This window comes from Zalophus californianus, chromosome 10 (genome assembly GCF_009762305.2).
Source record: "Zalophus californianus isolate mZalCal1 chromosome 10, mZalCal1.pri.v2, whole genome shotgun sequence".
Taxonomy (NCBI): domain Eukaryota; kingdom Metazoa; phylum Chordata; class Mammalia; order Carnivora; family Otariidae; genus Zalophus; species Zalophus californianus.
The window spans coordinates 108,966,693-108,979,633 of NC_045604.1; the positions used below are offsets into that span (position 1 = coordinate 108,966,693).

The 12,941-nt window shown below is 44.6% G+C and overlaps 1 protein-coding gene across 1 annotated transcript in view; it reads left to right on the plus strand.

The window, feature by feature from the left end:
* Positions 1–11,742, plus strand: part of CCZ1 (CCZ1 homolog, vacuolar protein trafficking and biogenesis associated) — a 30,779-nt gene extending 19,037 nt beyond the window's left edge. The window contains exons 11-15 of the mRNA XM_027612214.2: positions 2,124–2,157; positions 2,801–2,918; positions 9,751–9,909; positions 10,181–10,308; positions 11,397–11,742. Coding sequence (XP_027468015.1) covers positions 2,124–2,157; positions 2,801–2,918; positions 9,751–9,909; positions 10,181–10,308; positions 11,397–11,452 — 495 coding nt within the window. The 3' untranslated portion in view covers positions 11,453–11,742. The remainder of the gene's footprint in view (positions 1–2,123; positions 2,158–2,800; positions 2,919–9,750; positions 9,910–10,180; positions 10,309–11,396) is intronic.
* The last annotated feature ends 1,199 nt before the right edge of the window (positions 11,743–12,941 follow it).

Sequence of the window (12,941 nt, forward strand, 5' to 3'; positions counted from 1 at the left end):
GTATTATAGCCTTAAAATCTTTTTTCCCCCATAAATCAGTAATGGTGTCTCCTCTTTAATCCCTCATTTTAGTGGTTTGTCTCTCCTCTCTTTTTGACTTGGTCTAGGCAGTATAGCTAAAGGTTTTTCAAGTTTGCTCATCTTTTCAGAGAACGAGCTTCTGGTATTATTTTTTTCGTATTGATGTCCTGTTCTCTATTTCATTTATTTCTGCTCTGATCTTCATTATATTCTTCCTTCTCTTGCTTTAGGTTTAGTTTACTCTTTATTCCAAGGTCTGAGGATGGAAATTTAAGTTCTTGATTTGAGATTTTCCTTGTTCTTAATACTGTATGTGTTGACGGCTCTGAAGTTATAAAGACTGATGTTGTTAATACTCAGATGTAGTGGGTGTTCTTTAACATTCTCCATTTGCTGTCTGCCCTTCGGCCAGTTTCCCTCTGGAAATTTAAAGTATTGTTTTTTATAATTTTCTTCAATTATGGTGTTTAGACTGAGGAGAATCTGTGGAGCTCCTCATGCTGCCATTTTGAACGGGCTCCCAAGTCCTGGTCCTCCGTGGATACCTAACATCTGTGTCTGGAGTAACTAACGTGGCATCTGAGATGAGCATGTAGGTAGGGGAGGGGCGTAGGGGAGGACTGTGTGTCAGCTGACAGTCACTGGGGAAGTGATGGCCTGCAGGGTTCATCATGCCATTCTGTGTGCTTTTCTGTGTATTGGAAATTCTTCAGGTTTTTAAACAGGGACTTGAAAGGCACATTTAAAAAATATCAACCTGTAAGGAGTCACGCCTGCAGATGCCTGCAGGAACCCCACAGATGGTAGACATAAGCGCATGGGGCTTCAGTATGGAGTCGTGCTGTGAAACATGGTGTCGCACGAGTTGGAAGGAGGCCAGGGGCCACTCACCTCCACGATGTAGCACCTCGGAAAGCAGAGCTGGTGGTCTCAGCTGTGCTGGTATCTCAGGAGAGGCTGGAAGTTGGAATGTTCGTAGGAAACTAGCTGACATCTAAGTCAAAATTACACAGAAAGAAACACATACTGGATGGAACGCGCCTGTGAGCCACCAGTATTTTAACCTATTTATAAGCAGGTGATAATTACGATTCACTTACAAAATAGTGCAGGTGTCCTTAAGTATGACTGTGTGAAAAGAGAGTTACAGCTGCTAGGGGTTGAGAGGCAGATGTGGGGAGAGGTGCAGAGACGGAGGGCGGGGGTAGGTGTGCTCGTGTGAGAAGCAGCAATCCAGGAGCTGGTGCCTGAGGCTGGGGCGGGAGAACTGGGCCTTCTGGGGTGGTGCGGTGACCCGTGGGGAAGCTGGAGCGGCCCTAAACAGCGGGGAGGGAGGGGAAAGCTGATGAGGGGTCGTCCCTGTCGTGACGTGAGTAGGGATTCCGTGCGACATCTGAGGGCCACAGCGCTAGAGCCGTGGTATCTACACCGTTAAAAGTGGCTGCCTGCAGGAGCGGGCCTCAGGAGGAGCTCTGTGGCTTTCTCTCCTAAGGCCTTATGTTCTGCGTGACTGTTCCACCACTGTGCAGTGTTACACCGTATACAGCGATACATTTAAACGTGTCTGGTTATTTGATTTATGGTCTCGGTTGCTGTAGCCAGTGTCCCAACTGCAACATTCACTATCATGAAAGGGGAGACAAGGGGACATTAATCTGCTGGGGGCTTTTTAACTGCGTTCATGGAAATTTTCAAACATACACAAAAATAAAGACTAGAATGAATCCAGGCGCCCATCCCACAGCTTAATTTAATTAAGATTAAATAAATAAAAATTAATGCTAATCTTTCATCTGTTTTCCCTGCACTTTTTTTTTGCTAGCACATGTTAGATCATGTCATTTCACTCATAAACGCTCCAATTTGCATCTCTAATAAGGGCATCTGTTTCCACCTAACCACCATGTTATTAGCACACCTGGCAAAATAAACGCTTTCCTTAATGTTCTCTGCTCTCTAGTCCATATCCAGATTTCTCCAGTTGACTAAAAAATATCTTGACCAAGTGATTCAAGTCAAGATTCAAACAAGGCCACTGCATTGGGTCATCGAATTTCTTTTTTGTGCCGTTTTGTAATCTTTGGTTTGTTTTCTCTTCCCAGGCCATGAGTGCAGCTGTGTGCTTTATGATTGATGGTAGGTACACACCTGTATCTGACTTCAGCCCGAGTAGATAAGCCTTTTTGCTTTACGCTTTGCTGTGTTCTATCCCTAAAGAGTAAACATGTTGTCATAGAGGCTCTGTGAAGCACGGCTCCCCTCTGTGATCTCTGCCAGGGAACTAGCTCTTTCTTGTATTTTTAACATCCTGGCCTACCTGCTTCCTAGCGGTGGGCCCTGGGCACCTTTCTGTGCCTCCCTGCCTGTTAAGTGATAATAAGAGTACCTTTATCAAAGGGGGTTTAGGAGGTTAAAAGGGGTTGTGTTTGTAAAAGACCAAAGAGCAGCTGGGCCCTGAGTGCTGTGTGCTGTACGTTAAATATTTGACCTTCTTCGGTCTACTGGGGGTAGCCAGCCAATTTACCAGCCCACGGGGTGTGCTTTAATTGATATTTACAATAAGATAGGTCTTCGACTCTTTTACACCTTAAATATAACTTTGACTCTTCTGTTTCTCTTCTCTTTGGGAGGGGAGGGAGAGCCAGTCATGTAACTGTCTTATTTTCCTGATCAGTAAAGTTTTCATTGGAATACTGTAATTAAGATCGTTAGATGAATATTGACCTTTTTGACACAAAGAATTCTAGAACTTACTGGTATTTTTTAAATTACTCGTTAGCCTCTGTACAGCCCACGTTGGATTTTTGCCGAAGACTGGACAGCGTTGTTGGGCCCCAGCTCACAGTGCTGGCATCTGACATTTGTGAGCAGTTTAACATCAACAAAAGAATGTCTGGGTTTGTACTTTGCTTCGTGTTTACCTTCTGGTATTTAACTGGTTTGGGAAGAAGAAAGGTAGTTTTTACTTAAGAATATGGATGGTAATATCATTTGTGTTTTTTCTGAATCCCGAGAACAAACGTGCAGTTCAGGCCTGTCTGAAAAGCTCCCTGGGGAACTGTTCCCTGAGCTTGCTGCTCCATGATGACGGTGGAGGCTGGGTCTTCTGTGAATACCTTCCCTCAGCTCTCCCCTGACTGTGGCGTAAACGAACGGGGTGGGGTATGCTAGCTGTGCCTGTGGGCTGGACCTCGTGAGCACCACCTCACACTCCACTTCACCAGCCCACACTGTAAAATTCACACTGGCAGTGGTAATCAACAGGGCTTGGGCCTCGTGTAGACAGAAATTACTTTGCCTTTTGTGCATACATGTATGGGGGAAAGTTAGCTATGATGTTGGCCTTTAGGGCCTTGGGCTAGAATCTGGTGCCTTGAAGGACTCTAGCTCGAGTAGTGTATCAGGAGACTCAGGTTAAAGTCATTTTGGTTCTAAGAACACTGGGAAGTCATTGAACCTCTTTCTACTCTCTTCTCAATGTAAAGTCATGTGTTACAAAGATTAAGCGAGCACGTGGGAAGTACTTTGAGAAACAAAAGCCCTCTTTATATGGACTTCCTGTATGTTTGAGAAGTTCCCAACGTGTATGAATTTATGTATAACCTGTGTTCGTAGTGATCCTGTGCTGTGCCTTTATGGTCTTCCAGAAGCACCAGCCTGTAGAGAGGTCACACACAGGGTCCAGGTGATAGTACGTGTAGGTTTTGTATCTGCGTGTGGATTGTTACTGTCAACAGCTTACTTCGCGTTAGAAGAGATAAGGCCAAGAAATGAAGGTGCCTGACCACTTTCCCTCTTGAGGTTTAATTTTTTCCAATTCGATTTAATTAACATACAGTGTATTATTAGTTTCAGAGGTAGAATTTAGTGATTCATCAGTTGCATGTAACACCCAGTGCTCATTCCATCAAGTGCCCATCTCCCAGTCACCCCATCCCTCCACCCACCTCCCCTCCAGCAGCCCTCAGTTTGTTTCCTAGAGTTCAGCATCTCTTGTGGTTTGTCTCTTGAGGTTTAATTTTTTCACCATGAAACTGTCAGATTTTCTTTTCTGAAGGAAACATAAGTGAGTCCGATCTGTTGGGTATCATGCGAGTTATAAACTGCTGAGTGGAGAGAGAGAAAGCCTAGTTCCCCTCCTTTCCCAACCCCCCCCCCCCGGGAGATTGCTGGACGTGTCAAGTGTTCTGCCTGTGCTTTCCGTAGATGTGACGGATTTTAATGAACTCACCAGTGAATATCTGAGGAAGTCTTGCTTGTCAGGGATCTTCTATTCTGCAAAGGTCAACTTTCCTTGGGATTGTATGGAGGTCATGTCACCTATTTTTCATTTTTAACTTTGGTTTTACTGGTTTTTATAACATACAAGTTTGGGATTTATATAGTCCATTTTATTAGTCACTTCCTTTATATTTCTACCTTCGGTGTCATACTTGCAGCTTTCTACCCCCATACCATAAAAATGCATTATTTTTATCTCTGGTACTTTTATGGTTTTATCTTCCCGTGTTTCAATCTTTAATTCACCTGGAATTTTCAAGGGCTAGAGGAAGGGCTCTGGGATTTTTCCCCCAAATCAATAGTTTGAAGGAGGAGAGGGCCATGGACATTAACAGTCTAATTTCATTAGAAAACAGTTTTCTCTCCGATATTTTATTATGGAAATTTCCAAACACAGGAAGGTGGAAAAATGACGCTATGAACACACACACAGCCCCCCACTTAGATTCTACAGTTAACCCTTTGCTGTATACGGTCTAGCACGGCTCCGTCTATCTCAGGGGACAGTTTTTGTTAACAGAACTGCTGTGTAGTATCAGTGGCCCCTGAGAGACGCGCACCTGGAAAACTCAGTGGTAGAACACACAATTTAGGGCGATGCCCAAGAACAGAGACTCTAGAGGCGTAGTTGTTTTTGTCTTTGAAAGTTGACCTTAGGGGGCGCCTGGGTGGCTCAGTCGTTAAGAGTCTGCTTCTCCCTCTGCCCCTCCCCCTGCTTGTGTTCCCTCTCTCGCTGTCTCTGTCAAATATATAAATAAAATCTTAAAAAAAAAAAAAAAGCTGACCTTAGGGTTGCTCTCAACGCATCTGAGATTTTATATGTTGTAAGGGGCTCTCGCTTGCCAGGCTGTTAAGTATCAGCTGACTAGAGGAAAATGCTCTGAATTCAGTACAAAAGATAATGTGCTTTTCTTCTGGAAATCCTGACCCAGATCAAACCATTTTACACGCTAGTCCTAGGACCTCCAAGACTCATCCCAGCTCCTCCCGGCATTGCTGAAGGGTGAGGGGTGCTGACGAGGCAGCCAGCTGTCCCCGTCCCGACCCCAGAGGTCAGCACCAGGTGCCCTGCTGTTCTGTCAGCCTCAGTCCTCGGGGGAGAGCAGCCATAGCCCTGGCTCAGGGCGTGAGGTTTCGTGTTGAATCCATACTCTTAAGCTGCAGTTCTTTTAATGTTCCTTAGAAAATTGAGGTCACCCCTTTAAAGAATGGCATGAAGTAGGTTTGTTTTGTATTTGGTTTCTATTACTTGTGTGACACCTTGATTTTTTTCTACTCAAGGACTTAGTTTAAGTATTTAAAAAAAATTTTTTGAGAGAGTAATTTATGTCCTTAATTTTAATTTTTGTTTTTTTAAAACATTTTTTTTTTGAGAGAGAGAGAGAGCAGGAGCAGGGGGGAGAGGGAGAAGCAGACTTTCCGTGGATCAGGGAGCCCAACACAGGGCTCGATCCCAGGACCCTGAGATCATGACCTGAGCCGAAGGCAGACGCTTAACCGACTGAGCCAGCCAGGCATTCCCTATGTCCTTAATTTTTAAATTCAGAAATACAAATATTGGAAATCTTCTCTCATTTAGCTTGTATGTTTTTAGACTCGTACACATAGGAAAACAGTGATATATACACAGTGTTCTTTACAGATGGGCTTTTTAAACCATGTCATGTTGTAAATCTGTAGCTTTTAAAAAATGTATGGCATGAACATCATTTTAAACCAAAAATATGGATCTGCCTCTTCTCTTTCAGGGTTTCATGGTACTTAATTGGCTAGATGAGCTCTGTTGAATCTTTGTTGCACTTGATGGGTGGTCTGGTTCTGGCTGCTAGCATTAAAACAGCTCTGTATTAAACCATCTGGTGCGTACGTGTACTCACCCCGTTCGGAGATATCCCCGGCATGGAGTTCTGGGGCAGAGGGAATGCGCGGTGACAGTGGGTCACCTCCCACAGGGGCCACCAGCACTCATGCACTGTGCTGTGTCAGACGCCCCCTAGGTGACACGGAGGTTGGCATTTCTGTCTCCCACAAACCGCCTGTCCGTGTCCGTTGGCTCTTCCCACTCCAGTGCTTTATATCTTTGCTTTTATGTTTGTGCTTTTCAGTCATATCACGTATTTTTTTGAGTTTGGTTTTACTGTTTTTGATAACATATCTGGGATTTATATGTAGTCCATTTCATTGGGCATTTCCTTTAGATTTCTCTCTTCACTGGCCTACTTGCAGCCTTCTATCCCAAAATCATTTTTAAAATGCCATTATCGTCTGTGGTACTTGTATGGTTTTATCTTCTGTGTCTCAGTCTAATTCACCTGGAATTTTTAAGGGCTAGAGGAAGGGCCCTAATTTAAGACTTTTTCCCCCAAATCGATCGTTTTCTGAATTCGAGACATTTGTTTCTGTTTCTTTCACATATTCCTACTCACTAGCCACTTTGAGTGCTAAAATTTGGAAAGTTGTGAGGAGGAGAAGGCGGTACAAAGTTACTGGAAGGAAAAGGAGACTCTTTCCTGTGAGCAATTCTTATAATCCTTTTTTATCAGTCATTTTGAATACATTTGTAAACCAGCCCAGTTGCTTGGAAGGTTGACGGCGCTAGGATTCCTAGTGAGGAGCGCACCCATTGACGGCAGGTTGCTGACAATGAGACTCAGGACGGGATGCCAGGCAGGAGGGAAGCGAGAAGGGATGGGTTGGCCCGGCTGGTGTCCGGAGGAGGTGCAGGGGGAGCAGGAGTGGGGAAGCCTGCCTTCCAGGGCAGAGTTCACGTGCATATTCTAAGGGCTCAGCTGTGCCCCACGTCCTGATTACCCTAGACATGCAAAGGAACAGAGCTGTACTGTGTAACTCCTAAATTAAGACCAGTTTTCCTTTTTTACAATCTACACATCGGTCAATTCAGAATCTTTTTAGTTCAGTTTGTTAAGTGAGGAGTAGCCATCCTCACCTAGAAACCACGTGTCTGGCAACCTGAGCCGTCTGGAACGAGGCCCAGAACAAGGAAAACCTCCAGATGGTCTCGGTGCTCCCAGCCAGCCATTGACGTCCACAGGGAAACTCCGCAAACAGTCAAGCACCTGCTGAACATCTGCTGATTTCCTCCACCGGTTCAGAGCCTCTCCTGGCGTGCTCTTGACGTTTGGGTGGGTTTTCACATACCTGGTCCTTAAACACTGAAGTCTCTGGCAGCTCAGTAAAACTGAAGCTGTTTACTCATGGGAGACCTCCCTGTGACTCTGCCAATCACAGATCCTTGGGTTTTCAGCCGATTGTAGAAGAGAGAGGCAAAGGGATGTGAAGAAAGGGTTGACAGAGAACAGAAACTCCTCTCTAAAAACAACCACTTAAATGACAGGCCCCACCTTTCCATGTTCTTTGAGGATATTGTTACTGTGCTATGGTATTTTTATTTATTTTTTTAAAGATTTTATTTATTTATTTGACAGAGAGAGCACGCACAAGTAGGCAGAACAGCAGGCAGAGGGAGAGGAAGAAGCAGGCTCTCCGCTGAGCAGGGAGCCCGATGCAGGGCTCGATCCCAGGACCCTGGGATCATGACCTGAGCCGAAGGCAGGCGCTTAACCGCCTGAGCCACCCAGGCGCCCTGTGCTATGGTATTTTTAAACCAAACTTTGCAACAGATAGTCAAGAGGAATTCTGCACTTCCCTGTGTTTAGTGTATCTTCTATTGACGTAGGTAACTGTATTTAGCATGTTCTTTTTTTGAGAAGGCAAGAAATTTGCATTTCTGTGTTTAGGGGAAAAAAACGCTTTGGTGTTTAAAAGGAGTCTGTTTTCGCTCTTTGGAAAAGATACCGGGTGAATATGGCGGCTACTCCTTCGAAACTAGCACAGCGTTTGTTAGATGTTACTTTCAATAGAACTAATAAGCCTGTAGGATGAATGTTATCCTTGCTGTTTTTATTGTGAGCTGGTCTCTCGCTTTTCTTTTATTAAGAGGACAAGTTAATAGTGAAAGAGCAAGTAGCAATTTTTCTATTCCTGTTTTTATGTTATCCTTGTGGAAGGCGGAGTAGAAAGAGGCCACATTGGTCCCTGTTGTAACTGCTGCATAGCATTTGCTCATGTAAATTTCCTTCGTGGGTACAAAAGAAATAATTTAGATCTTCTTAGAAGAGTATTTTACATATTCTAAGTGAGGGAAAGAGGGAGGCCACAGAGAATGTTTTGGGGTGAAACGGAACGGCCAGGACTGGAAGCCTGATTGCGGCTGGGTAGAAGTTTGCCTGGACAGCAAAATTCCCAACTGTTTCCAAACGTCTTTGAAATATTCCATCTTCCCAGTGTTTCTTGAAGTTATACTTGCTTTTCTTAGTTTTAGGGGCCTACTTAAAAACGTATTCTGGTTTTGTTACGAATTCTCTTCTCATTTTCCTGGACACTAAGCCATCCACATTCTTTCTTTGCCTAGATGTAAAGTATTACAGTAGTAACCCACTTTTCTGGAGGTCGGATTTCCGGCACGCTCAGCCCACCAGAACATGGCTGCTAACCCGGAAGTAAGCAGAGAAGGCTTCTGAGTCCCCCACAGCCCAGAGTGTACCCGAAGTAAGGGTGCAGTGAGCAGGGAGGGCGGGAGGCCGCGGGAGCTGTGTCCTCGCTGTCGGAACCGTTGCCTCAGGAGCCCAGACTCGGACCTGGGAGGCAGTGTGGTAGCCTTGGCCAGTCTTTTCAAATAGTAAAAGATGTATTCCAATTAAAATATTCCTTATGCTTCAGCAGAAAAGCCTAAGACACCTTAGAACAGTCTCCCTCTAGGGTGGTGAAAGCTCTGTTACAGGAGTGAGCTTCAGTTCTGTGGTGGATTACATACAGGGAGCGCATTCATTCCCCAGCACCGTGGGATAAAGGAGCCGTTACTCTCCTAAAACGGGTCAGCAGACAGCTTCTGCAAAGGGCCACATCATACGCATTTCAGATTTTGTGGGCTGTATAGGTTGCAAATACTCAACTGTCCTTGAAGCGTGAAAGTGGCCACAGACGGTACATGAACGTATGGGTGTGGCTGTGTACCGCTAAAGCGTTATTTAGGAAAAAGGCCACATTTGGCCCCAGGGCCTCTAATTGTTTGCTGACCCCTCTGCTAGAAGACAGGTGGCCTGTGTGTAGTTTGCATTTGTTTTTAAAAATTCAAAACGCGGAGAATATGGAGAAAATCATCACAAAAATGGTTATAATACTGGTTTTTCAAAAAAAGATAAACTTCACCTTTCTGGAAAATTCCATCATATTGATTACTTCACGGTTATCAAAGAAGTTACTAGTGAACAAAGAGCCTATTACATCTTAACTGAGATTCTTGATTTGAAGGCCCAGCCATCGAAAATACAAGGCCTTAGCCACATGGATTTAAGGTTTTAACAATGTGCTATTGTTTGGCTAATTATTCTTTGAGAATGTTACCATTTTAATGACATGTTTTCACAGGTCTGAAAAAGAACCCCAGTTTAAGTTTATCTACTTCAACCATATGAATTTAGCCGAGAAAAGTACAATTCACATGAGGAAAACACCTAGTGTGTCGCTTACATCCGTGCATCCGGATTTAATGAAGATTCTGGGTGACATCAACAGTGATTTTACTAGGTAATTCTAACAACTTCTCAACTTAGGTGCCCCCTTTCTGAGGAGAGAAGAGGCGTTGAAGGAATCCTCTTCAAAGGAGTGGCCCTGAGCCGCCTCAGAGGGCCACCCTTCTGAGGAGATCAGGGGCCCCGAAGTCACTGGTCACTTGCACGTGACTCCCCACACTTTTCAAGTGACTGGTTTCCAGTTTCTGGTCTTAGAGTGTGTGTGTCTTTCACGCTGTAGCTAACCCTGTAACAAACTGCTGCATTCTGGAACTCGTGTCTTGCAGAGTGGATGAAGATGAAGAAGTCATTGTGAAGGCAATGAGCGATTACTGGGTTGTCGGGAAGAAGTCTGACCAGCGGGAGCTGTATGTTATTCTGAATCAAAAAAACGCAAACCTGATTGAAGTCAATGGTAAATAGGCTTTGGTACTTGAGCAGAACTTGAGTGCTGTCCGTTCCGTGTGCCGGGAAACCTGCTAGGGAGTGAGTCACGACTGTGGGGATGTTGAGCAGATGCCTGTTGCTTAAAGGAAACCATGGTCTGATCCATTCTGTGTTCTTCTGTAGCACAGTCCTTGAAAAAGTACATGAAAAACTTCCCTGTGTTACAGGAGACTTAGCAGTGGCTGAAGGAAAATTTTCTATAATGCTAAAAGGAAAAAAAAATTCCCATGGCTTTATTCACCGTGTATAAAAATGTCCACTTTTATTCCCGGTGATAAAGAGACATCCCGAGGCAGAGCTGTCAGGTTCACTGCACAAGTTACAGCCCCCTGTCTGTGGCTGAGCAGACCAGGGGCGCGGGACCTCCCTCCCGCCTTCCCGTTGGTCTGGTCCCGAGTGCACTGTGGTTCCAACGATCGCCTCGGCTGATCCTGACAGCTGCTTGTGCTGGAGGAGGGGGTGGTGTCCCCTTCACCGCATCGGGCTCTCTCGCTGCTCTGCTTGAGCGGGACGGTTGGGGCAGTGCTCTACATAGGATAAAAGTCAGGTGTGTGGTTTTGTTTTCTGCACAAATCTGCTAGGACACGGTACATTTTTCTCTTACTAGTACTTGTAGCAAGAGGTGTGTGCATTAGAAACAGCAGTGAATGCACCCGGCGCAGGGGGAATGGAGTCATGATGGTGCCACCCCTGCGGAGCACTTGAACCACAGCCCAGGTGGCAGCTAGTGTTTTACCCGTTTACTCAGCGTTTTAGAAGTTGTACTCCAGTCCCCCAGCCCGTGGGTGTGTCCGGTGCTTGCGCCTCCCCAGGCCCAGAGGAGTGCTGTGTGGCACAGCACTGAGGTCTTGGGGCACTCAAAGCTGCTTTTGTCCTTTGTCTTAATGAACATTTCTGACCTAGGCCTCGGAGCTTAAAGGTCAGTAAATGCAGACATTTATTCCCAGCTGTATTCCAGAAGAGTTTGAAGTACTAACATATATCCGATAACCTTTTAAGTGAAAACCTCAGTTTCTCACCCCCATTTTCTGCTTTTTTTTTTTTTTTTTTTTGCAGAAGAGGTAAAGAAACTTTGTGCAACGCAGTTCAATAACATATTCTTCTTGGATTGACCCATAATGGCTCGCCGAAACATCTTTTAAAAAACAACTCAGCAGGCATTTTGTTTACCACTGCAGGTTCTCGGTCATATTATTGACTGAATTAATGACAATAGTAAAGCAATACTTGCTTTGAAGAATCAAATTTCTACTCAGTCTGATGATCCGCTGGGGTTTTTAGATTTTAAATATTTACGTGGAAATAATTAAAGGTAGTCGGCTACATCTCTTTCATTCCATTCTTTTGACATTATGTGAATATTTTATTGGAAAATAAGACAAATAAATTGTTAAGGTTTTTAAAATTCTGGTTTGGCTTTGAGTCTCTCACCTGTTGCTTGTGGACCGCTCTGCTCAGAGGGCCCCTGGCTCGTCCTTGGGGATGTTCTAGCAGCTAGAGCTTCTCGGAGTTCGGGTCCCTTCCCCGGTCACTAGATCTGCGGTAGCGAACCCAGAGCATTTGGCCAAAGTAATTGCTGGACTTGGTTTTTCTCTTGAGTATGAATGTGATTTTTAGACCACGTATAATACAGAGGACTGAATGGAAGTGCCCCAGTGTGGTCTAAACGGCAAGCATTCTTCATTTGTCATGTAGAACCCCGAGTGGCCACAGCCGCTTGCGTCCTCACAGCTGAGATGTAGCCTGGCTGGAATTTTTGTTGCCGTTCTCACGTCTTACGTAATTTACTCTTTCCATTATGAAATCATGAATCATTCTTCACCCACGAGTTACCTGAGATTGTGTCTCTTTCTGGCAATAGAAGGCATTCTGTATCATGTATTCATTGCTGACTTACTAATTACAGCACAATTAGATCATGGTCTCGGATGTATCCTTTGAAGTTGTACTTTTCAACCTCAAATGCAGTCAGTGTTTATTCTCTGCTGCAGTCCTGTTTCTGTGTGTTCAGACTTCTCAGTTTCCTTGCTTGTCGTTTCTAAATGTTTGTCTTTTTGATCTGTTTCCTCCCTATAATTCTGCCAGCTTTTGCAAGGCCAAGATTTAAGATGTTTATGAATAATGCATCTTTTGGGGGGTTGGTCCTTTTATCATTATTTCTGGGTTTATCCCTGTTCAGTTTTTTGCTTTATATTTATTTTTTTTTTAGAGAATGAACAGGCAAGGGGGTGGAGGGGCAGAGGGAGAGAGAGAATCCTAAGCAGGCTCCGCACTCAGCAGAGATTCTGACACTGGGCTTGATCTCACGACCCTGAGATCATGACCTGAGTCACCCTGGAGCCTCTAAATTCCGTTCTTTATAATATTGCTTACGATTCTAGTTATCGCGATTAGATTTTCCTGGTACATCTTTTTTCATATCTTACTTTCATCCTTTGGTTTTAAGAGGTTTCCCTTGTAAAGAGTCACAGTGAAGTGAATTTCGATTTTGAACTCAGTCTAATTATTTGGGGGCTTGGGTGGAGGAAGAGGGGAGTTGAACCTCACAATGGTGAGGTGTATTGGCACTTTCCCCACCATCTTTGGTGATTTCGGTTTCCA